The sequence below is a fragment of the Falco naumanni genome, chromosome 15 (genome assembly GCF_017639655.2).
Source record: "Falco naumanni isolate bFalNau1 chromosome 15, bFalNau1.pat, whole genome shotgun sequence".
Classification (NCBI taxonomy): domain Eukaryota; kingdom Metazoa; phylum Chordata; class Aves; order Falconiformes; family Falconidae; genus Falco; species Falco naumanni.
This window is the reverse complement of record NC_054068.1, coordinates 1,595,626-1,621,151: the sequence shown is the minus strand read 5'-3', so window position 1 is coordinate 1,621,151 and position 25,526 is coordinate 1,595,626. Positions and strand designations below refer to the sequence as shown.

The 25,526-nt window shown below is 45.8% G+C and overlaps 1 protein-coding gene and 1 long non-coding RNA gene across 5 annotated transcripts in view; one reads left to right on the top strand and one right to left on the bottom strand.

The window, feature by feature from the left end:
• The window catches only part of SPG7 (SPG7 matrix AAA peptidase subunit, paraplegin), a 42,053-nt gene that overhangs the window by 6,323 nt on the left and 10,204 nt on the right, over positions 1 to 25,526 (top strand). For 2 of the 4 annotated variants that reach the window (XM_040615634.1, XM_040615635.1), the window contains 10 exons: positions 4,232 to 4,334; positions 5,675 to 5,764; positions 10,540 to 10,790; positions 11,801 to 11,940; positions 14,543 to 14,645; positions 16,168 to 16,293; positions 16,634 to 16,796; positions 17,568 to 17,741; positions 23,522 to 23,646; positions 24,849 to 24,951. In XM_040615634.1, coding sequence (XP_040471568.1) covers positions 4,232 to 4,334; positions 5,675 to 5,764; positions 10,540 to 10,790; positions 11,801 to 11,940; positions 14,543 to 14,645; positions 16,168 to 16,293; positions 16,634 to 16,796; positions 17,568 to 17,741; positions 23,522 to 23,646; positions 24,849 to 24,951 — 1,378 coding nt within the window. Of the gene's footprint in view, positions 1 to 2,529; positions 2,823 to 3,313; positions 3,403 to 4,231; positions 4,335 to 5,674; positions 5,765 to 10,539; positions 10,791 to 11,800; positions 11,941 to 14,542; positions 14,646 to 16,167; positions 16,294 to 16,633; positions 16,797 to 17,567; positions 17,742 to 23,521; positions 23,647 to 24,848; positions 24,952 to 25,526 lie in introns of those variants that run through there. The other 2 variants (XM_040615637.1, XM_040615636.1) reach the window with 2 other exon arrangements.
• LOC121098068 lies at positions 722 to 2,394 on the bottom strand. The gene is made up of 2 exons (XR_005831160.1): positions 1,750 to 2,394; positions 722 to 1,620 (listed from the first exon to the last, which is right to left on the bottom strand). It is a non-coding gene; the product is annotated as an uncharacterized LOC121098068 (long non-coding RNA).

Genomic DNA, 25,526 nt, shown 5'->3' with positions numbered 1-25,526 from the left:
GGTGTTGGTACCCTGCAGTGATTGGGGGTACTGGGGGGCCCCACTGCCCCATGGTTCCTGGTGCATCCTGTTTCCCCACTGAAACTACTGCACTTCTCTGCGCCTGTGTTACAGGGAGCCTCCCCCAACAGTCAGCACTTCCAAAAGAGCTGTTTCCTCCTCCAAACAGCTGGAGTGTATGTAACCCCCCACCATGGATACCTCTGCAGGGTGGGTGAAGATGTGACACTCAGCTCTGCAGCAGTGTGGGTCGGCATAGAACAGAGGGCTTGTGCTGTGCCCGTGTTTGTGCTGAGCCAGAGCTTTTTCCGCTGTCCTTCGCTGGTCTAGTCACTTAGAGCCACCGCAGCTCTGCAGCACCCATTTCACCTCTAGCTTTGTGCGTACCTGTATTGGACCTGGGCTCCTTGTAGCCTCAAAAGGGGCCAGCCTTGGGTTTCACAGCCTCCAGTCTCAGCCAGGACGAGGGGCAGAGATCCCTCCCCAGGCAGAGCAGGTGCCAGTGACTCTCTTTACAGACAGCGCGCATGCTAGAAGAGCCCACGTGGCCAGCATGGAGTGGAGGCAGGTAGCAGTGCACGCCACACTGCATCTCCCTGGGCAGCTCAGCCAATCTGGCTGTGCCGGGTGGTATCTGTGGGGTGGAGGAGCCACTGGTGTCTCCACAGCCAGCTGTCACATCCCTACTGCGACACTGCAAGCTATGACCAGCCAATATGGATTAATTGCAACCAGTTTAATTTTGTGTCTGTAAATTAAGCTGTTTGACGATTAAGCCAGTGATACAAAGAGACTTCCAGGAGTGAGGAGGACATTAACATGCTAATAGACCTTGCTGGTAGAAGGTTTACTTAGACACATCCCAGGGGGCAGATGACAATTAACATCCTAAGAGACTCTTAGAAAGAGGATGGTAATTCAGACCTGCTGGGAAGGGAGATATTTATTATTATTTTATGTAGCCCTGCAACCTCCCATTCAAGAATGCCTGAGATTCTTTAGGACAGGTAAGTTAGGAGAACCAACAACAGTGACAATAGCTAAAAGTTGTTCTGAAGCCACCTGAGGGGAGAGACATGGACAGGAGGGAGGGAGAAAAAGCTGCAGAAACCATTCTGGTCAGGCAGACAGGAGAAAAGAAAGAAACATGACTTCTTGAAGGCACATCAAAGGAAGCAGGCTAGAGAGATCAGATCTGCAGGCCTTGCAAACAGAATATTAATTTCAGCAGAGAAAGAAGGGTGTAACTGTGGCAGGAGGCAGTTGATGTTTGCTCTGAAATGCCTTCCTGCCCCAAAGAAATACTTGGCAGAGGACTGAGCCCACCCACTCTGCTGTTCACTAGTGCAAAATAGGAAGAGATTACACAAGATTTAGGATCAGGGACTTAAAATACAATGACCTTTGTGGTGTCTGTACATAGGGAACTTAACACTACTCATAACCTTGACACGCTCTGGTGCAATGCCTAAGGGGGGGGGGGTTCCACCACTGTTAGAACCGCACACGTGCACCAACATGCATGCAGACCATCAGTCGCATTGTAGTTTGGCTGCTGTGAGCTGTCAAACACATTGTAACGGTTTTTCCACAGAAAATAGGCCACGGGAGCCAGCCAACCTGCATGACAAAGAGCAAACATATAAATGTATATACATTTGTTCACTCATTTTACTTCCGAGTGTGCTTGTTAATTCATCATGCTCAGCTGCTGGTACTAAATGCTGTTTTCTATCAGCTAATTCATACCTTGAGCTATCAGAAGGGGAGTCTTCCTCAGCAACAGCTGCAAAGGGAGGGAGCTGGTCTCTCTGTTGACTCCAAGATTGCAAAGGTTGTTTCTTCCCTCTTTTCCCAGATGTTACAATTATGTGGCACGTGACATTAAGAGTAATAAAAATCCCACAGTGGAGCTAGTTAACGTACTCACACCATGAGACCCAGCATGGCCTGCTTTCCTAGTGCCATGCCTCCACAGCAATGGCGGGTGGCAGCAGCCTCTACTCTCTCCTGTGCCTGCACGAACCTGCTCGCTCCTGCCAGGTGTTTGTTCTCCTCCTGCCTAAATCTGTTGGGGCGGCGAAGATAGGGCTGGCCGAGGCTGGGCTGGGGGGCTGCCTGCACTGCAGGGCCTGGCCAAGGCCTAGCTGGGTTGTGGGAATCGGCTACTCCAGGGGACCTGGGCAGGCAGCCGTGGCCTGGGGCTCGTCTGCAGGAGGCAGCCCGCCTTGGGGGGCCGGCGAAGGCCAGGCCGCAGGATCCCGGCTGGGCCCCGGCCAAAGCAGAGCCGAGGGACGTGCCCCACCGAGGCCGGGCCGCGGGGCCCCGGGCGGGGCTGGGCCTTGGCCCGGGCCGGGCCTCAGGAGAGGCGCCGGCGGCCGCCGAGCGCGGGATTCCCCGTTGCCGCGGTAACCGGCCGGGCCGGGCCGGCAGCCCCCGCGCGGCTGGGGGCGGGGCCGACGGACGCCGACGGTTGCCCCCGCCATCTTGAGGCATGGCAGTGCCGCCGCTGCCGGCCCCTTTCCAACATGGCCGCTTGCTCTTCACCGGGCACTTCCGTCCCCGCTGAGGCCTCTGGCTCCCGGCGCGGCGGCGAACGCGGCTGCCCGCGGGCGCGGCCCTCCCCTCAGCGACCCCTCGGCGCTCGCTAGCAGCTGCCGCCCTCCGGGCGGAGCGGGACGCTCGGGCGGCTGATGGCGCTGCAGCGGCTGCTGCTGCTCCGGGGCTGCTGGCGGCGGCCCGCCCCGCCGCTCGCCCCGGCCTGGGCCTGGGCCGGCCCGCGGCCCAGCGGCCGTCCCCTCGGCGCGGGACGCGGCCTGCAGGTAACGGGGCGGCGGGGGGGCCCTTGGAGCGGCGGGGGGCCGGCCTCGGGGCGGGGCCCCGCCTCCCCGGTACGCGGCGGAGGGCGCAGCGCCGAGCAGCGGCGGGGGCCGCCGGCCTGGGCGGGCGGAGAGGCCTTGCGGGCTGCTGGGGCCCGGCGCCGCCGCCTCACGAAGCCCTGCGCCTCCTCGGTGGCCTCCCGCAGCCCGCCCGGGCGCTGACCGGGCCGCGTCCCCCCAGGGAGCAGGCGGACGGGGTGGGAAGCTCACGGCCCCGGCGGCTTTGCGTTTAAACGGCCTCTTGCTTCGAGACAGGGCTTCCCGTGGGAGGTGTCGCCGGTTGGGCCGTGCCCAAGGTCCATCGCTTCAGTGCTACGTTGCAGTACCTTGGGGGGTACCAGCGGTACCAGGCTGTCGTAAGCTAGATAACCTTGATTAAAGGGTGTGTTTCTAACCTTTTTCCTGCTTGGTTCTTTGCGTCTCGTGGATATAAGCACCCACCGTCTTGGTGTGTGCCACAGATGTGTGTTCCCCCTTTGCTGGTATGGCAGGGCCCTCCCAGCACAGCCCCTTCATGCAGAAGGTAAGGGTCTTGTTTAAACGAGGCCTCCAACGTGATTTCAGTCTTCTTTGTGGTTTTCTTCAGGGCAGGGAAAAAGCACTGGCTGCCCAAGTAGGCGATGGAGGAAAAACAGTTGTAGGACTGCTTTGTGAATCGTGCCAGGTTTTCCTGTGATCAGGTTAAGCTAGTTCCGTTCTAGAAAGTACTAATCCCAAGAGGGAGCCGTCTCGGGCCACCACAAGCTGTCACTGCCTAGCAAACCAGAAGAAAAGGGTGAGGGATTTCAGCAGTCAGTGTTCCTGTCTGGTGTGCTGCACAGAAATTTGTGCTTTTGCAGTAGAGGGGTGGTGAGACAGAGAAGGGCCAAGACTTGTGTTCGGTGAAAGTGTTGGTACGCGTTAGTTCAGATGTTGTGAATTTGCCTTTAAATGTGAATATCAACTGCAGGATTATTGCTGCATTGCCACGGGTAAATAGCTGTGTCGTCCTTACTGCCATGCAGTAGGGTTACAAAGTAGTAGTCCTTAAGATTTCCTGTTGTGGGAGGGTATCTTTATGTTGTAAGAAATTACTTCCAACGTATCTTTAGAATGAAGTACGGAGGTACAGGGAGGAAAAAAAATAAAATTTTCAAGTGTCAGTATGTTTCTATTTATGCATGTGCTTTCTTTGAACTGGGTTATAAACAATATTTTCAAATTCTTGTGGCAAGTGCACAGCACAAGCAGGTCCTGCAGCTTACCCACAGTATTTTCACATGTAGAAATCTTAGTCTCATGACATGCAGAAAGGTTACAATAGTTGTCTCTTTTTTTTTTTTTCTTTTTTTTTTTTTTTTTTCTTCCCTCAGAGCCTTCTGTCGCAAACACTTTTCCCCCCACGTCAAGGTCTCAGTGGAGTCCTGGGGAAACAACATATAATTCAAGATCCAGTCAGGCTTTGGAATCTCTTAGGTGAGTCCCAAAGACCAACCGTACAGGTGGAGGAGGGGAAAAGGTAGTACTTAGTAAGAGTATTGATTTTTTCTTACCTTCACTGTGTGTGTTTCTGAAACTGAAATAAACCCGTTCTGTTCTTGGCTTTGGAGCTGTGTGCATTTTGCAGGGGTTCTAGGTTTTTTTTGTTTGGTGACAGGGATGAACAATGGCACCTTTCCACAAGAAGCTCAGCATGATTAAGTAAGCACTTGAGTCATTAGACCTAAAAGCTAATTTAAAAACTGCAGACTTTAAAGTAGAGAATCTTTCTCTGCCTCATTAGCAAAGCCTAAGACGAAAATGTCATTCACCTTGGTCAGAAATCATGTCATATGACCTTGTTGAAAACCTTGCACTGGAACAAGTTGAAAGTGTATGTTAGGAAATGTTATTTGAATTCTTAGAGCAAAAGTTCAGCAAGGTAAAATAAAGGAAATTATTGTTCTTGCTACCCTCTTCAAATTGGAAAGACAAGTTTGCTGATGCCTTTGAGATTTGAATGAAAGTTGTCACAGCTGTTCTGGCCAGTGTGGGCCTGGTGAGCTTGGGCTGCTTTACCTTTGAGAGGATTTTTTTTTAAGTTAATATAACAGTATATGCATAATCTTTCAGATGGCAGTGAATCTTCTAGTAGAATTAGCAGTGGACAAGCAGCCCAGTTTCTGGGCTTATTCCCCTTTCTGGAGCCTTTCTCGAAAGACCATGGGAAATGGAAGCTGCTGTTGTCAAGACAGTTGTCTTACTTCTGAACTTTTTGCATTTTCCTGGTGCAGAAAGCCTTTGTTTGTTTTATAGCAGCAACTGTGAGTCTTACTGTTTGTAGCCTTACTCTCTTGGCTTTTGTTAAGAGTATCCTAACAGCATTTACTGAGAAACCTGCATTTAACTCCAGTACGTATATTTCCTTAATAAGCAGTTACAATTCCTAGTCTGAGGCTGTTCTTAACTGATCATACCAGTGTTAACTATGGCTATACCTTGGAAAACATCTACATGCTTCAGCATTGAATAAATTTCTCCAGATAATTTTTCTTTGCTTCATTAAAATAATCTCTGAACAAAGCTGTATTTTGGTGGGATTGTCAAAAAATTTATATTATATAAGGAAACTGAGGGAGTCTGTCCCTCCCATTACTCCCTGTGGTGAGCCTGTCCCATTTCCTTGCTACACAAAGGAAGCTGTGCGCTTCAGTGGATGTGGAGCTTAGCTTTCCATGCATTTGGAGCTTGCGTGTATTTCTGCCATCCTCTGTCCCCCTCTCTCACTGTCTCCTGAGGTCCTCTGGCAATAACTACTTAACTGTGCTTGCCTGCAGGTAGCACTTACTATTTTACTACTTCAAGCTCTCGGGGGAGTAACCAGAAGAATGGAGGACTCAAAAAGAAATCTCCGCAGGAGGACGAGGGTATGTATGTGTCAAGAAGATACTTAGTGAAACCATGTGTGTGAGTGAGGGGTAAGTGTAGACAGCATGGAAGGTCCACCGTACTGCTTCTATCTCTGGTACTGTAAACCTGTAAATTACCACCTCTACAAGCCTGTGTCTAAGAACAAGTTTGAAGGGGTATTTTGGCTTACATGAGGCAATAACGAGGTTCAAGACGGATCATGAAACTGATTCTTTCTGTCCCACTTTGCATCCTATGCAAATACCTTCATTGATGTTTACCTTAAGTTTTGCCACTTTTTGTAAAGGGGAACAGTAGTATCAATCAAGTTTGGCTTAGAAGGTTTTGGTGTAAAGTATTTTGACTTAATAAAGTTGTATTAACTAAATTCTGTTCTTTAAGCTGGATTCTGTTTATGGGTTGTTTTTTGGTTTTTTTTTTTCATTTACCCACACTGTGGATGTGTCTCTACTTCTAGTGGTATACAGAGCTCAAAGTTAAAAATTGATTCCTTCAAGAATTCTTAGGTGTGTTACTAATGGCACTTGCTCAGAATTTTTCTCATATTTTTTTTAAATCAGTCTTCCTAGATACTGGTTTTTTGCATGTCTTATACTGCCTGAACCCCAGGTATTCTGCTTTATAGGACTTTTTGAAAATGAGTTTTATCTCACTAAATGTGTTCTGGAACCTAGGGACCTATGTGGTGTGCCAGATGATGTTGAGAATTAGAGGAGTGCCCTCTCTGTACCTTAAACTTAAGGAGATGAGGGATTTAATGACAAAAATGGGAGGTGCGGGGTGCAGCGGAATACTTTTAGTGTACTAGACAAAAACCTTGCATAACTTCTGACAGGCGGGGTTCTGAGCCTTGTAGGAGGTACTTTTTATCATGTACCAGTAGGTTTTCACCAAACATTTTTCAAATATGAGTGGATTTGTGGGTCTTGGTATTGTTGTCAACTTTCTGCTATTTGTAGATTGACAACAGCTGCATTCCATTTAAAAAGTGTAATTTGACTCTTCCACTTCTGCAAAGAAAATTCTTTGCTTATTTGTGAGTACCTTCCTCCTGAGAACTGAAGTGCATGCAAAGATTTTCTAGGTTCTAGATAAGCATGTTTTCAGACTCTCTGGTGTAGATTTTTAGCTGTGAAGCTGTACAGGTGATTGGCATGTCCTGTATCTGCTGGCCTGGTGGGGCAGTTCAAGAAAGGTGTCAGAAGTGGCCCAAGTGAAGATCTCATTCTTCCGTCTTGTCTTGTCAGTAATGCTTGCGGAAGAGCTGATCATTTCCTTCATTTTATGACGTTAGGTGATGCTTGCAGGGGCTGGTAATGTCTTGAGTGGGTTCATGGATGTCTGCTGTGCTGCTTGTTTCCTGGACCTTTGAGTGAGGGCTAAACCTGTAGATGGAGGGCTCCAGCCTCTGTACTGTGAGTTGGAAGGCATTTAACATCATGCTTGTCACACAGATCATAATAGATTTTTATGAATTATATGATAAACTTTTGCCTAATGTCATCAAATAATGTGATAGCTTGGCTTTTCCTTTGTTGTGCTTAAACATAATGGTCAAATCCTCTTGGACTAACAAACTTTTGAAGTAAAAGCAGTCAGCTGCTGCTGACTTTTAGCCTGACTCATGTCATTGCAGTCTCTTTAAGGCAAGAGCAGTGCCTTTGCCTGCTTGATCCATTTAACTGGGTTGAAGTCTTCAATGGGGATGCGAGTGCAGGTATCACAAGACTCCTGGTTAAACAAGTCAGAGCTTAGAGGTTGGGGCCCTTGGTGTTTGCAAGACCGCACAGGGTGACTGTGAGCACAGCGCCTTGAAGTATTGTAGCTGTTAAAATTAGTAAACAGTAACATGCCGTTTTCAGTGGCCTCTTTTCTCCTGTGATTAATGGATAGCTTGACTTTGGGAGGTGGAATGCTACCCCATGTCTCCAGGGGAATACTTGTCTCTGCAGTAATTATTAAAAAGAACTCTTCGAACTGTCACTGCAGCCCTTGCAAGATTTTAATCAGAGAGTTCAGATTTGGGGTTAATGGCAAATCATTGCTTCATGGAGGCTTTTTGAGACTGAAAAGCTGGAAGTATTCCCACAGCTGTTACTTGCCAGTGTCACATCCAGTTACTGGTTCTCATTTACTGAATATTGTGGGGTAGCTTATGGTGCAACATGAATGTTGTACTATAAAGATAGTCACACTTTACGTAAGCTTAGAAATAGATTGATTTTGTCCTTGATTAAATGCAGAGTAGAGGAAAGCTTTGCATTGCCTTCTAGCTTTCTAGAAATGGTGGTTTTTCCTGAAGTTATTCAGCTGCAGGTTGACAAGTAGGTCCTAGACAAGTCTAACTCCTAGAAACTGGAGAGAATGTTTGTGCCGAGATACCTAATGGCCAGCTTTTACCTTGTGGTGATCTTTTTGTGACCATATCCTCAGTTATATGTGCTTTAGAACATATATGCCTCCTCACTTTGTCTCAAATTTAATACAGAAAAGTGCTTTTGCAATAGTTGACTCTCACATCTCCAAGGCACTTGCATAGCAATAGATGGACTTTCTATCAATACTCACTTTCTAGAGTAGTTTCTTTTCTTTAGAGAATCTTTTTTTATCTAGAACATGCTCAGCTTTTCAGGGTGTTGCCCAGAATAAGGCCTCTACCGTGCTGTATTTTAATTTTCTTTAATAAGACTATAGTCGATGTCATCCCGCAGCTTTGTGATGAATTGCTTTGTTCTAATAAAGCTGGATCTAGCAGATAACGCAGAAGTGAGGAGATGGTATCAAAGAACAAAGTGGATGGGCTGGACGCAGTGTCTGAGCTTGTCACTGTCTTTTGAAATTATGGCGTTATCTGAAAAGCTGCATTGTTTCTATTTAGGAACAAGCCTTTCCTGTTAAATGTGGACCAGAGCTGGGAAACAAGTGAAAAATGATGCTGCGTATCTGAAGGACAGAGTACTTTTTTTAGCATCTGCCTGGGTCATATGTTTGTCCCTTGGTTTTGTTGCAGTGTGTGTAGGGTTTAATTGGTGGCTAGTGATAAATGCTAGTGTCAGAACATTTGTTATGAATTTGCAAATAAATCGAATCTGGGCTGCTGCAGGCAGATGCATTAGCAGTCCAGTGGCACAGAATTAATTTATTTCTGGGTGTAGAATAGTATTTATGTATGCCATGTTGATGTTAAATTGTATATCAAGAACAAGTGCTAAATTATATATTGAGAACCTCCACATATGACTGGAAAGAGGAGGAGATATTTATTGTCATCTTAACTCAAACACTAGCTAGCAGCTGACATTGAACTGTGCTGTGGCAGTCCTTTGCAGACCACAGAATTTTAAATTTGCTGACGCAGTGCAAAAAAACGTTGGGAGTCTGAAAAAAAGGCTTGATGGCAAATAGTTGAAGTAAACCATCCCTTTTTCTCATCGCTTCAGTATGCCAGTAGTACAGTAAAGGCAGGGGGAAGCACATCTAGCACAGCAATGCCTCTAATACAGATCCTTAATGTGGACAAATTATCAGACCTTTTTAAACATGAAGTTAGTTGTAAGCATGGGAGAAAATCTGCGCGATTTTAAGACAGTAAGATGGATTTGCAGTGTATTTATACGCATAGGAAAGCTGCATATCATGTCTCTTGTGCTATTTCAGGTTTACTGCAAATGCAGATGTTTTCTTAGGTAGTTGAAATGTTGTTGGTCTCATGACACAGGGTGCCAGCAGGTCAGGAGCTCACTGGCAAGCAATTATCTCTTATAATACTGTGTTATGTGATTTACCAGTGACACTATGACTGGCTTTACTCACTCCTAATATTTTCCAGTGGATGTGCTAGCAACAACCTGAGGACGAGGCAGTGTAGAAGCATGTTTTGTAAAAGTGGCCTATAGTCATTCTTGAGTTTGATTTTTGGCAGCAAGGGGTCCGATGGCTTTATTTGACCTATATTCATATTAGGCCAGGCAAGTGAGATAGTCTTTTGTTTTAGAACAGATGACGTTTGGTGGGATTATAATGGGTCTAGTGGACTGTGACCATCTGAAGCCTCCTGCACCAGGATTAGACTGCCTTAGAAAAAGGAAATGCTGACCAGAGCAAAAGATGTCTGAGATTGCTGTCTGTCTTTGTACACAATCAATAATTGCTGGGAGTGAGGGGCTTTCTTTGGCTCACTGGTGCTTCAGTTCCTCTAACTGGAAGTCAAAGAGGTGATCCTCCGTCATCTTTTCCGTAATCTGTGTGCACAGTGCCTCACTGTGTGGCTTTTGGGGTATTGGGGAACAGCTGAATATAGCTGCAGCAATGTGATGCAAGCAGATTTTTTGCTGGCTAGCAGGATGCAAAATGTGCTTCATTTCAGGTAGCTGTTAAGTTTACATCTGAGTGCTTGCACTTTCATAACCAGGCTTTTGACTTGGTGCTGTTTCATGTGTACAGCTGAGGCCCTGTGGTCGGACAGTCTAGAAGCCAGAAAGGTCTGGGAATGTCACGCAATCCAAAAAACTGACACACTTGCATAACCTTGGGCAAGTCACACTACCTCCTTTGTGAGCCAAGCCAGAAAATTGCCCATGCAATGTAAGTTAGGTACTGCTTCTGAGTCTAGTCCTTCAGGAGAAACCAAACGTGCAAGGAAACAAAAAACCCCCAAAAGGTACTATTGTTTGATCTTTGTCATTTAATTGTCCTTTCTTTGGGTCAGAAAGCTTCATAATTACATGCTCATGTCTGTTTTTTTTTCTCTGGTATCTTGTTTTTTCTAAAGAGGATGAAAAGCGCAGGAAAAGGGAACATCAGATGCATCTTGAACGCTTACGGGCACTTCTCATCATAACTTTCGTAGTGCTGATGCTTCGATTCATGGTCAGTGAGAACAGAGAAGGGACCAACATTTCTTGGAACTACTTTGTGAATGAGATGCTGGCAAAGGGGGAGGTCCAGAGAATTGAAGTGGTGCCAGAGAGTGATATTGTGGAAATTTATCTGCACCCAGGAGGAACTCCCCATGGACAAGTTGTGAGTGACTTTCTACAGCTGAATGATTTTAGACTATACTGTTGAAAATAATGTAATTAATGAATACGTATGTTCAGTAATCTAGCTGGTAAATTTGCTCTCCATTAATTTTTGTCTTTCTCGTATTTGAACTTCGGGGCACTTCTGTTACTCACATAAACCTGAAAGCTAAGACTTTAGTTTAAATTGTAAAAATGAAATTTTCTTCCATAATGAACTGGAAGAAAATCCTACCTATATCTGAAAAGCTGGGAAAATTCATTAGCTTCTTCTGCCAGCTCAGCCTGATATGTAAGAAGGTGTCTAGAAGATTGTAAACTCTTATTACTAGATATTGTTTCAAAATTCTCTCCCTATTTGGTTTTTAGGTTTCATGTGTTCTGTCAAACTCCCATCAAACTTCCTTCTTCAATCTTCCAAAATGCAAACAAAGTGAAGTTTGATCATGCACTTACTTCCAAGAGTTGCGACTAAGAGTCATTACAAGCTGGCTTAAGAGATTATTTTAAAATACTGTTCTGGGATACATCCCATTTTGTTCAGTAGCTTATGATCCATTTGCAAACTGCTGGATGAAATAATTTGACAGATACAGAAACAAGATCCAAGAAGTCCAAGTGGAGCACAAGACCCCTCCTTTCCAAAGATGTAGTTTTCCATATGTAATTCAAAACTTTTGTCAGAGCCCAAGGTGTTGGTATAACTGGGTTTATAATACTAATTCTGTCCTTCAGCTTGTCTACAAAGCTGTTGTATCTCCTTGTTTCTAGAGAGCTGAGACTTAGTTCTTGACTTTTATGCTTTCATAAGGTGCTGAAAAGGCTAGAGGTGTTCCCAAGTTCATTTGGGGGCCCTAGTGTCGGTTATCTGCTCATGAGTTCATTGGTGCAGTGTCAAAGGGTGTAACGTAAGGCTAACTTTTATCCAATTTGTCCACATTGTGCGCTACTTCTCATTGCTGTATCCTTATACTACAGTACTTATATGTGCTTTTGATTGCCTGTCCCCAGAATGTTACCCTGTTGTTCACAATGAGGGTGGCAAACATTGACAAATTTGAAGAGAAGCTGAGAGCTGCGGAGGATGAGCTGAATATTGATGAGAGAGAGAGAATCCCTGTTTCCTACAAACATCCTGGCTTTTATGGAAAGTATGATATAAATTTGTGCTTACTGTTGATCTTATATTGGTTGCACCATCCCTCACTTGGAGGGGAAAGTCACTAAACATTATTATATAAATACAGAACAAAAAAAAATGGTCTCTGTTTTGGAGCACTTAACGCTGTCTTTCAGAAATAGGCATGCTCTAGATGTACCTTAATGTTTTGAAAGTGAGGGTCCTAAGAAGGTGTCTGGAACCGCAGCATGCAGCACACCAGAATGTTTCAGGCCAGTGTCAGCAAGTCTGAGGAAAGTCTGCGTTCTTGCACAGCTGAGCACTTTTTGTCCTTAGAATGAATTATTCAAGTGCAGAGTGTGGTAGAAATCCTGACTCAACAAGTGATGTTACACCCTGGTCTGTGGAGAATGCTGGTGGTACAGTAAGCCTTCCCCCATTAAAATGCTTCAAGGAAGGCCTGTGGTGGTTGTTCAGCCTGTAAAAATAAACACCTACTTTTGGCCTGCTTCTCCGGCAGCTGTAGATCAGAGGACAGCCTGCACTGGTGCTCGCTCCAGCTGTGTGCCCCATACTGAGCAGAGCAGCTTTGATGCTAGTGTACAAAATCTCACTGAGAGGAGTACTTCTATTAAACTTTCAGCCTTTTTCTGTTACCTGAAACCAAGATTCTTTGCTTAAAGGTTTGAGCTTTTTTTTTAATTCTGAAATAAGCTGTAATGAGTGAGAAGAGGGAAGATCTGTCAAAAGATTATAGAGCACTGGCTGGGCTTTATTCTGTGCTTTCATATGGTGTACTAACGTTTTGTGGTCACTTGCTGCTGAGGTGGCTTATTTGCCCTTCTGTTGAGACCAGCAGCTTGTATTTGCAAAACAAGATTTATGGGGTCCTGAGTACAAAACAGACCTGTGAAGCTCTTGCTGGGCTGTGGAAGAAGTCCGCCTCCACCACTGATGGCCATTACACTGATGCAGAGAGATGCTTTCCATAAATGTGTGGAGAGACTCCAGTGTTTGGAGAGCTCTCAACTAATTGCTTCTTGTAAGTACTAACAGATGTAGCGTGCAAGTCCTGTCTGCGAAGTAAAGAAGTCCTGAATCCTGACAACAGATAGTATCATGCTGCTACAGTTACCTGCCGAGATGGCCTGGTCACCTGCTCGTGCACCATGCAGGGTGCGTCATCTGCTTTTAGTAGCTCATAGGGTTTTGGAGCACAGTGGCTTTCCCACTGTAGATAGGAGTGGCCAGTGTGTGTAATTCTTCCTCCCAGCCACCTTACCAAAATGTGAAACAAATGTCGTGTTCATATATGAATGGATTTTGTCTAATTGTCCTCTGAACATTTACACATTTTTAATACGTGTTTTATATGAAGATAAACTTTTTTAATTGATCATATAGTCTGAGACCTTTAGTTGAAGTGGAGAGCTTGCCAATATTTCCAAACTCGTGTGAAATGGGAAGAGTAGACTGAAAAGGCAGTCAGCCACCAACACAAGGTGCTTCCCCCGCCCCTGAAAAGAGTTGTTTGGGGTTGGTTTTTTTGAGAGTGATGATAGGCTCTGAAATCATCAGGAGATGTGATGAATGTCTGGAGAAATCAGAGTCTCTGTCTGGAGTTCGAACCTGTGAGGTGCAGAGCACTTACAGCTTGGTTTCAGTTTACTCTGAGATGTGGGTGCTTGATGTCTCAGAATTAATCCTGTTTGCTTAGTTGACAAACTGAAGGTGCCTTTCAGTTTCTGGTGTTGCCTAGGATCTCGCTGGGAAGAAACATGCAGCTGGATGTATAGCCTATGCTGATGCCCTTGCTTCAGTAAACCATCCCTCTGAGAGATGGAACGCACATTCCTAGTTTAAAGATAAGACACAGAAGTGCGGCAACACCAGATGGATTTCACAGGCATGTGAAGCACAACAGGGTCCCACAATCTCAACATGACATGATCAGTTTTCCTCCTATTGAAAGCATCCTTTGTTCAGAGCTTATGGGATATTTGTCCTCTGCGTGTTTGTCTTGTAACTGTATTAGACCTGCAGTATCATCTCTGCTCTTAATCTCCCTCCTAATGCAACTGGTATTGCAAAAGATCCAGAAAATGAATAATGAGGGTTGCTGAGAGACTTGACCAGGGAAGGCCAACCAGACAAGGTAGAGCCACCTCTTAATGGGAGACCTGCACTGGGATTTCTGCCCGGATTATGGAGTCGGAATCTCCCTAGTATTGCCAGGCACAGGTCTCCTGCAGTGAGCTCCCTTTGGATGGACTGCCAGCCCCACCGGATTCTGCTCTGGGTGTGATTTGACTGCCTGAAGGTTTTATAAGCTGAAATGCCTCTGAAGGGGGGTGGTGAGGTCGAATTTCTTCCACAGCTGAAAGCAGTATTTGCAGTGTCCTCTGTTTAACTTTTTAGGTTATGTAATTGTTGGGGTTTGTTGTTTTATATATATATCTATATCTCAAACCAACATGTAAAGGTTCTGTTTTCTTAGTCATATCTGCTTATCGTTGCATTTGTAGCCTACATGTCAGGGTCTTTAAAATCCTGAAAAAAGCTATGTTGAGTAATATTTACCAAGTTGCAGCCGAACATTTCAATCTGTACTTGTGTTGCTTTTGTCCTTTTAGTGACATCATTTCCCTGATAGTGACACTTGTGGCTGTGTCCATGCTGTGGAGCATCTTCCGCCTTATTAGAGTTGCAAGCCGTGTAGGAGGATTCAACGCTTTTGTGAGTACCCTGGATCTTGATGTTGTTTTGCAGCTTGTGGGTAGCCTTGTCCTCTGCTGGCCAGATCTCCTCCCCTTTCCCCAGCAAGGTCAATGCAGAATGAGAATTAACTGGTGCCAAGGGCTCTCCAGTCTTGAGACATCTTGTATCTCTTCCTGCCCTGATCATCTGACTAGTTTGTACTGTAACTGGCCTTAGTTGAGGCCCTTTCTTTCCCCAATGGCAGGAAGGGCTGATCTCAGTGCATTTGCAGTCCAGTTTGCTCTGCTGTTTTCAAAGCTTGCTAATGAGTTGCAGCTGCAGATGGTGTTTTTCACTGGGTCCTGCCAATATGCCTCCCATACAGCCAGAAGTAGGAATTGCTGCTTTCTGCAAAATGAGTTCTCAATTTATAAAATATGTTCAGATTCTGGATTTCATTATGTGTTGGCCTGTTCCGCTCATCCACATGCCTCACTTGCAACATCAGTCACATCTCCTCCCCTTTTCCACCCTTGCCTGGATCAGCTGATGAAACTGTAGAAATCAGCCCAGGGTGCATTGCCATTGACCACAGGGATCTGGGGATGAAAATATGGTGAATTCAGTCCCTTTTTGGGTTTTTCCACTCTGTCTCCTCTGCAGTTCTCTTCTGGCTTTGGGATTCTTTTTACACAAAGGGATGCAGCTGCTCAGAGGAGAAGAGTATTTTTAAAGAAGCGTGGAGTAATGAGGGCCTTCAAAACTAGATTCTGTCCTTGCATAAGTGGGAACAGCTAGACCCTGTGTGTTTAACTCTTCATTTGGATAAGCTGACATTTCTGAGGTGTGAGAAGCTATAAACTTCCAATGAAAAAAAAAATATCCTGAGTAGCTGTTTTCAGTAGAACATAATGAGCAGTTACAAGTAGGCGTTTAACTAAATTCTTGTTTTGACTGTCACTGTGGCTTAACACACACCAGGAGGCTGAAATGTGGTGTCTCTTAAATTTGAGAACTTATAGTTCTGTCCTGGGTTGTGTTGCAGTAGAAACTAGTGGCAGCATCAGACAGCGTTGCAGTGTGTCTGTCTATATGCATTTATAAGACAGTATTGGTAATTATTTACCACTGACAATTATTTGCCATCAATACATATTCCTCAAAACTATACCTGTCCCCCATCTATTAAGGATCAGAGCATTTAGAAATTGGGGAGAAGATCCTGAATAAGGTTTTGGACATTCTGCATGGTTTTAATAAGTATCCCTGCCTGTTCTACCTGGAGTTTGAGCTGGATTGTGTTGGGACTATTCCTTAAGGTTTATTCTGTCTCTTCCAAACAAAATGTGGATAAATAAAGTTTGAGTCAACAGTCTGGCAGTGAAGTATTTCCAAAGCAAAAGTTGGTAAAGCACCAACAGATTGCTGGGCATTTTAGTGTTAATTTGGTAAGGGTAGCCTGTGCTGTGCCATCTCCCAAAGTATAGCAAATAGCCGTTCCAGACTGTTGCCGTGTCCAAAGTCAGAGCGTGTCTTCAGTACTTGTGCTGTACTTCCACAGAACCAGTTGAAAATGGCTCGTTTCACTATTGTGGATGGGAAATCTGGAAAAGGGATTGGCTTCAAGGATGTAGCGGGAATGCATGAGGCAAAAATGGAAGTCAAAGAATTTGTGGACTATTTAAAGGTATATAAAAGTAGAACAAAGTGTTTGCTTGCTACCTGTCTTCTGGGATAGATGGGTGACCTGGGGAGGGAGGGTATATTCTTCTCTTCATCCTTCATGATACTGAGCAGCCTCTGTTTAGATTAGCTGACAGCTTTTTATGCTGTAATCAGCATGACTTAATCTATATATTTCCCGTTCTGTAACAGGAATGCAGATGTAGCTGCTCCCATTAGGAGCTCTGAGTTGCTCAGGCTGAAAACAGTATTGGGAGGCTCTGGGAGGCTGTATTCTTGTGCAGATGCTTCATGTGGTGCAGATCCTTCAGCTGTGGTCTGACAGAGCTGTATTGTTCTTGCAGAATCCTGATCGTTACCTTCAGCTTGGGGCTAAAGTGCCCAAGGGTGCCTTGTTACTTGGACCACCAGGCTGTGGAAAGACATTGCTGGCGAAGGCAGTGGCTACAGAAGCACAAGTGCCGTTTTTGGCCATGGCAGGCTCTGAGTTTGTGGAGGTGATAGGAGGTGAGCTCCTCGGGAGGGTGTGGAGGTTACTTGGTCTGTTGTGGAGTTGGAGGGTGCTGGCTGGGCCTCTGCCAAAGGGGCAGAGTTTTAGTCTTTGCATGGGGAAGATGAGTTGGATACTTCCCCTGAAATGATAAAAGGTTTTTGGTGATAAGAGGGTACTTAATTATGTGGTATCTAAACTGCATGTCCTCTGAATTGTGAGTTGCTTCTTTCTGGGTTGCAGTCATGGTTCTTCACCTGAAGCATTATCTCTGACTTCCCTGTACCTATTATTAAAGCCATTGACTGAGGCTTCCTTCCTTGTATAAGAATGCTGATGGATTTTCTGCTGCTCCCTGCTGATGGGGAACGTATAGCCTCTTTGTGCCTTGGGATTTCCATCTTTCTCCTTTTCTTCCTTCCTCCTCGATCTCTTGAGACCTGACACGGGTCAACATGCAGGAAAATGCAGACTATTTCTGCTCCTGACCTGTGTAAGGAACAGGAGTTCATGTTAAGAGTTGGGAGCAGAGCTCCTCTTAGAGCAGCTGTAGGACTTCTCTGCAGTTTTAGGAGCTCAGTTAAAAGCCAGCACGCTCCAGGAGGAGCTGTGCCTAAGGACTAAACCTATGAGTTCTGTGGCTATTTCTTTGTGTTGGGCATGTTGAAAGAGGGAGTCATATACTGAGGGATTGCCTAGTCAGGTGTCTTGGGGGCCAGTAACGCTGCTCTCCAGCTTTGCTGACAATGTTAGCCACAAGGCTCATTTCTTCTTCCCTTCCCCCGTAGGTCTTGGAGCAGCCAGAGTTCGGAGCCTCTTCAGAGAAGCCCAGGCTCGCGCACCCTGCATAGTGTACATCGACGAAATTGATGCTGTGGGCAAGAAACGCTCTACCAATATATCTGGTTTTGCCAATGCTGAGGAGGAGCAGACCTTAAACCAGCTGCTGGTAGAAATGGATGGTCAGTATTTTTCTCTTGCCTCTCAGCAGCTGGGCCCTTATCACTTTAGAGATCCAACCTGTTGGCCTGTACATCTTTTTCCTGCTTGAACTTGCCATGCCTCTTCAGCATTCTCTTCTTGCTGAAGTAATTAGCATTGCATTGAAACAAATCTCATTCCCCTCTTCCCTGGGGCAAGGCCAGCTTGCGCTTGCAGTCTGTTCAGGACTAAACCCAGAACTACAGCTTGGTCATGTCCGTGCTAAAAGGCCACCTGCATGACAAGAGGTAACTGTGTTTCAGACTACTGCTTAGTGGGAGGGGCTGTGGCCCTGAAAGCCAGGATGTCTTGTTCTGCCGTGGACACTGGTGTGACCTTGTTGGCTGGCCTTGCTCTGGTTTCAGGGGTGGTCGTATCGCTCACTTGAAGTGCATTCTTTCTCCCCTTCACCAGCTGCCGCACTGAGTGCGGAGAGGCAGCAGCACCTGCTGTTCAGCACAGGGTTTGTGGAAGTCATGTGTCCAGTACTTTCTTCACTCTGACCCAGGCTTTGCTGCAGAACCCTTAGGAATCTCCTCAAGCAGGAGTCTGAACCCATGTACCCCATCATTAGTCCCTGTTTCTAAAGGTGCTGCCCCATATCTCTCTTCATCTGTCCCCTAGGCAGGACTACTCCAGAGCTGGTGGTGCCTAAGGAAGTAACTGAGTTCAGAACAGATCTCTGAGTATGTGCTATGACTAAGTTGTGGAGATAACCCTCTTGAAATCCAGACATTTATATAGGCTTTTAAGGGTTTGGGGCTAAATCTAGTAAATTTTAAAACCCTGGCACCAGCTGGTTTTGTGATTCTGCCAAAGACCCTGAGTCAGTAGAGTGTAGTGTCACATCCAGAGTGAATTTGCACGAACAGCCACGTGAGCATTCACCTGCTAATGATATCAACAGAAAATGTGCATTAGAGATCATGGCTGGCAGAGGGCAGCAACCCCAAAGACTCTTACGGTAGTAAATGACTTCAGTTCTGGAGTACGTTTTCCCACTGGCAATTGGAGAAGAATTATTTACAGTACTGGGGAACCAAAAGAAAATGAATTGGCAGCAAGGGCACTGCTGTCTGTAGAGGGTAACATTTAGGTCCAGCTGGCCATAAAATGTTATTGGATACTTGCTATATTCAGTTTAAGACAGGTAGTGGTTTAAAGCCTGTTAAGGTTTAAAGTTTAGTTGTCCCAGAGGGACATAAGCAATGTAATAGATCAATTCTCCTGTCCTTCGACTTCTGTGCTGTCTGCCTGACTACAGGAGCCCATATCTAAACTGCAAGAGAGAAGCTTTGCAAGCAAGTCCTGGTCTGATGCCACACTTCTGTGTGGTTTCTGGCTGTACTGTATCTGGAATCGGCCCTTTTCTCAGACGCTTTCACACAAGTGCCAAAAAGAATGATCCTTTGGCTATTCTTAGTCATAACTCTGTCAGAGCCTGCAGCACTGACCCAACTTGCAATGTTTCTGTTGCTAAATCTTACTACTGCAGAGCAGGGTAAGGAGAAACTACCTGCCTGCCCATCAGGGAGTGTTTGTGTTGGTCTGCTGTTTCGTGGGACAGAGCTGTCTTTTCCCTTGACTGTAGCTGTGACACGTTGTCTCATCACGCTCTTCATATGAGAAACTAAAAACCGTCTTGCACTGAAGGCATCTCACTTTCCCCAGACCTTGTTAAAGGAGTTAAAACTGCTTGCTTTTTTCCTGAATGTTTGCAGTGAAATGGCTTGCAGCCCTGCTGAAGTGCATCTCATGGATCAGAGCAGCGAGGCTGCCTTCTGGAGGTTGCTCTGGAGTCAACCCTGTCTTTTCAAGGAGAAAAGCTGGGACTTGTAAAAATGGTTTCAGCGAAGGGTAGATGTTCCTCCATACTGCACACAAGATGATCTGTAATTCTGGATCTCTGCCCTTCCTGCAGAAGGAGGAGAAATGGTAAGCAGGAGCACAGTGTGGTACAGACAGCACAGAGTGGTCCTGCTGTACAGAGACCCTCCAGATCATGCTCTGCTTCAGCAGAGGTGCCGTGAAGGTTTTGAAGGAGAGGAATGAGCTTTAAGTAGGTCCTAAACAACCTGACAGAAATCTGGTTATCAGAGGAACATGCTTGAAACACACAGTGCTCCTCCATAGATAGCAGAGATTACCTTAAATATGTGTATACGGTTCCCTGGGACTTTGCACATGCACTAACTTAGGCAACTTGGCCAAGCACATATACATATTTGCCATGAATATAACTGTTTACAGCTGTATCTGTATAGTAGATGGTCTCAACACAAAAAGGCCAGTAGTAACACACAGAACAGCAGTAGTCCTGGCTTGTTGTTTTTTTTTTTCCTCCTCTGACAGTTGTAGGGTGAGCTGGCAACAGCTTAATACTGAATTAAATGGAACCCATGAGTCTGTTCAGGGATACGTAGTCGGTACAATCCACATCTCTATACTGAAAATGAAAATGTCTGATTTCCTGCAGTCTGTAGAAATGAGGCATGGTTTCTAGAGTGTTTTCTTGGTGAGTCTCAATTCAGAAATTAAGGTACAACTCTCCTGGAAGGGGAGTTTAGAAGGTGAATATTATCCTCAATATGTACTTTAATAGTCCCTTATTTGCTGTGTGCTGCCTAGTTTATTTTTAAATTTGTATTGTCTCATTATTTATTATATTATGAGGGGCATGTACAAAGTCTCTCATTTTGCTAAGTTTTATCAAACACATACTTAAAAAATAGCCCAAGGAGTTTACAGTGTCAAATGGGAGACAGCTGGCAAGGACTGTCAGGCTAGTATGAGAAACATGGTCTCACTGTTGACTTGTACTCATCAGCAGTGATCTTGGCACACGTTACTGAAATGTTAGATAACAGAGCATGTTAACTAAACGAACACTGAAGTGCTATATGCATCATGGCAAAATAGTTTTCAGGGTGTTAGTGAATAAGATTTTTTTTTAGGAGGTTAACAGTTCTACCCAAGCACAGGCAGAGGAGTGTGATGTGTTTGTAGTGAGGAATCCTTGAAATGGAAGGTTAAGAGTTCTGTTTTAGCTGTGTTTAGCTCAAACTGATGGTTGAAGTTCTGCAAGGCAACACCATAGAGTTAGCTATTAATTTGGAAAAAAAAAAAATCGTGCACAAAAGTAGTTCTGTGAGTCATCGTCAGTGATTGTCAAATTTGTGTGTTCGAATGAGATCACTCTGAGGTGAGGTAGAGGAAGAAAAGGAGGGTTAGAGCTATATGGGACCTGCTCTGCAGGCTGGAGGAAGGATTGAGGACACCAAGAAAAAAGCCATTATGCTAAGCTGTATGGGATGAATGTGCAGTTTGATACGCTATAATTCTGGTACGCAGATTTTAGAGTAATTGTAGTGCTCTTCTACAAGCGACCTTGGTTTCCTTCACTCTGACAGCTATGTTCGTGTTCTGGCAGCACCAGGAGTCTGGTGGGAGAAGGGGAGGGACTGGAGGGAGCCTGTATGTACAAAAGCTGTTTTTAAAATGAGAGTGACGCATGTACTCCAGTCTTTGTCAAAACAGGTGCCTGGTTTGAATAGTGAATCTTTCCTCACAAGCCGCAAACAAGCCAAAGAGGAATGTGACCCAAATATCTCCTCTGTTCTGAATGCATCTGAGAGGAGCTTGACAGTCCTGGGTTCATCTGTGTTTTGTGAATGAAAACGCAGGACGTGTTTTGATAGTAGCTCTTCACCCAAGGTCTTCAGACAAGACCCCTCCCCCCTGATCTGTGCTGTATGCAAGTTTCTGACCCCAAGGCTTCCCTCATGAAGGTGCTCATGTTTCAATGATACTGTTCACAGATGATGTCCAAAAGGCTTTTGAACAAATGGCTGGAGAATTACGCAGTGTAATAATGCACTTGCCATTTCCAGTGCACCCTTTTTTCCTTTGAAGTGGCTTCATTTGTAAACATTGTAGATATGACGGCTCTCTTTAGGCTAAATTTTAAAGAGCTGTTTTTCATTTGTTGATGTGACTGAGGGGTTGGTTTCGTAGATTGTTCTCTCTGCTGATCTTTGCCTGTGGAAGCCAAAGCCTGTTACATGCCAGGTGATGTTGCATAGGGGACAGTAATACGAATCGGAGGCTGCATGTAGATTTCATGGAGCAGTGTTTCGCAGCGCTGGCATACAGGCTTGAGAGCAAGTAGGGCAGAAGCTGATGTGAGGCAGATGCTCTCAGCGGTTCCGGTTTTTTATTTGTTCTAATAGTTAGACCTATTTTAAGAGAGTCTTCCCAGCTGCAAAGCAGATAATGTACTGTACCACCTAATCCTGCCGTGTGAATGAAGCTTGCTATCCCCCAAGTGCCTGCCAGTCTCTGCTTATTTATCACACTCCAAAGTGCAGTGTGATACATGTCTGAAGAATGGTCTGCTTCATCCTCTCCAGGAGCTTATTTAGACAGCATCCTGCAGGGAGGAAGAAGTGAGGTTTGCTGTAGCACAAGCTGACAGAGCCAGTCCTCTGACTTACCTGTAACCTTAATCTGTCTGCTGAGCTCTTGTACGCTGACACATTTGGCAGCTCTTCTGGTGGAGCTGGAGAGAGCTGAAGCTCACCCAGCTTACGTGCGTAAAGCTGCCTCTCTGCAGCATGTGACTTGGCAGCAAAGGAAGCACATGGGACTAACGCGTCCTTTCCCTGGGAAGGCTGCTGTATGCCAGGGCTGTTGAATCTGCTGTAAGCAGGTGACTCATACCCAGGGGCCTGCGGGCACCTGGTGGAATGTAATAAATAAGCACTGTGGTTGAGTGATTCAACATGATCTCTGGCTCCCCACCCAGGCAGCACTACCGCCTGCCCCATTCTGCCCTTCTCCAGCTGCTAGTGCTCTGGCTTCCCCAGGAAGCCCTGCCGACTTTGATGCCTCCATACTGCAGGCTGCTCTCACGGCTGTAGATTCTGATGCTCCCTTGTTTCAGACATGGAGACAAAACCTTCTCTGGCTGTGGCTTGAGCTAGTGTATGCTAATCATCGCTGCGAAGCTGTTTGGTTGTGTTTTGTCTGCCTACACATTTGTTGTGTGAGTTCTGCAGGGTTGGTCTTTGCGCTGGTCTGCAGTATGCCTGGGTGCCTTCTGAGTGATACAAGATGAACGAGAAGACAGAGATCAAATCGTGCTATAACATGCCCCTTGCTGGGTGGCAAGGCTGTGTTCTCTTTGCATTAACCCAAGGTGGTCAGAAGAAAGCCCATCACTTCCCTGGTGGTCTTATCTGTGACTGAAGGCTAAAAGTAAACAAAAGCTGAAAGGGTTTTCCACAGAAGTATTTGGGAGGGAAAGGCTGTCTCAGCTAGCAAACATTGTTTGTACAACCTGGAGCAAAAGGAGCAGGAATTGACTTAAGCCTGGGGGTGAGAAGGCATCTCCTAACTCATCAGAATAGAGATTCATTCTGTTGTGGTTTCTAGTTGAAGCAATTTTGAAACATGGCAAAAGGGGGGGAAGTTTTAAACCAAGGCTTAAGTACATGAAAAAGGAATTTGTGAGCGTCTGTAATGACCAGAGGCTGGCCTGGGTGACTTGGGAGGTTCCTTCCTGTCTTGTCCTCTTCAGCTAGGAGCACGCTTTCTCAGTCTCAGCTGCTCCAAAGGATGCGGTAAACACCCTCTGGCTTTGTGATGAAGCTTTGTAAGACATTCTCTGCATCCTGCCCTGCCCCATCCCTTTGTATACTTGCAACATGGTCTCTGTGATGGTGAAAATCTTCACCTTTGGATTTTGCTTGTTTGTCTACAGGAATGGGGACCACAGATCATGTCATAGTGCTGGCTTCCACCAACCGTGCTGATGTCTTGGATAACGCTTTGATGAGACCTGGGAGGCTTGACAGGCACATCTTTATCGATCTTCCAACACTCCAGGTATATTCCACCTACTGCCCTGTCCTTACCATAACCCTAATGACTTAAGTGTCCCAGTCCTTGCTGGTAATTCACTGGCCTGGCAATGGCTGAGCTTGGAGAAGACAGAGATGGTAAGCTTCTGTTTGCCCTTATTTATGTGCTCTGAATCAAGGATTTGACATGCTAAGGCAGTTGCCTGTTTCTCTGAAACAACAACTCGCTGTTTTTAAGTGTCTCTGCTCTGGTAAGAGCTTTGGCAGTGAATTCTTTTGTGAGGTTCTCTTTGCCATGCAGACATAGAACTATGTGTCTTCTCTAAAGGAAACTGGGAACTACCTAACTGGCAAGTTTGCTTGTGCCAGAGCTTAAATTGTCATGTGCCTTGAGCACCATTTGTTCTTTAGGTCTCGCTATCCTTGTAAGGCTTCTCATTTTCCTTTAGGCAGCCTGTTAAGTGACGCTCTCTTTCTGAATGCTTTTTTAAATCCATTTACTAGGAGCCTTCCTTGTCCGCTGTGTTGACATTTGTAGCAGAGTTTTGGGAATAGGCTCAGCTGCAGTAAAGATCTGTCTGCTCTGCCAGCACAGGCTCTTCTCCCATCTGTGCTTTACTGTCATCCTCAGAGTTTTCAGTTGAAATACCTTAAATGCCTGATAGAATCTGGCACCGGAAGCTTGAACTGTGCAGCTGCCCTCGAGGAGGAAGGGGGGAAAAAACCCTGGCAACTGAGCCCATTGTTATAATCTGGATCTCCTGGACCAGCTGAATGAGTCACTCTTTGGCTACTTGCCAGCCATCATCTCACCCCACCTTCTCTGGGAAATGGTTGCAGGCTAAGCAGCTAGTAGATGGGGGTTTCAGTTTGCAGTGTGTGAGGGAGCAGGTAGAGGTATTTGGAGCTCCTTTCTGCGAGTGCTTTTATGGTAAGAGAAAAGTTAAGACAGATCAGAGTGAAAGTTGGGAGGGGAGAGTCGCCCTGAGAGAGAAAGCAGTGACTCACGGTAAGCCTTCACACATCTGTTCTGAATTTGAGAGCTGGGTGTTTATCAGGGCTCCCGTAGCACTGAAACGCTGTAAGGACAGCCCTGCCCTCTGGTGGCAATGTCACCGTGTCCCCGCCGCCGGAGGTCCGCTCCTCCCCCGCTCCCTGCGACAGGCTGCATTGAAGCTGCCACGTTGTGAGGGCTTGCTGGGCTCAGGTGTTCTGTGTTCTTTACAGGAGAGAAGAGAGATCTTTGAGCAGCACCTGAAGGGTCTTAAACTGATCCAAGATGCCAGCTTCTACTCGCAGCGCCTCGCCGAACTGACTCCGGGCTTCAGTGGTATGACGTGCTGCGCCCTTGCGGGGCTGCTCTGCCTGCTGCTACGCTGGTTCTGCAGTTCAAGCTGGAGTTTCTTGGTTGCTTAGTTTTAACAGTATTTTGGTCTAAAAGGCTTTTTTCTTCAAGTCTTCTCCATCTCTATGGAAATAGTGGGAATCTAACCAGCTCCCTGGTGAGCTCTGATGAGCAATTGTTCATGGCTATTTTCAATCTTCTGAAGCTTCTGGGACTAGCAGGGTGTGGGAGTAGGGAAGAATACGCTTTTATAATGCCTGGGTTCCTAATTCCTAAGGGGAGGAACCACTGCTTATGCTCCTGCCCAAGCTGTTGTGGAAGATGAAATTTTGTGCTTCTGGGGAAAGACTCTTAAGCTGATACATGTAACTGGGAAAGCAATAGGAGGAATGAATAGCTATTATTTTGTTGGTCAGAGTAGAAATTGGACAACTTCTGCCTGGCTCATGTATTGAGCCTGTTTCCAGGGTAGGTCCCTGGGAGTTTGGAACAGTGCTGAGCAAGAGGCTCCAGAGTTCCTGTTTATGTGGAGTTCCTGGAATATCCTTTCTGGGTTTCCC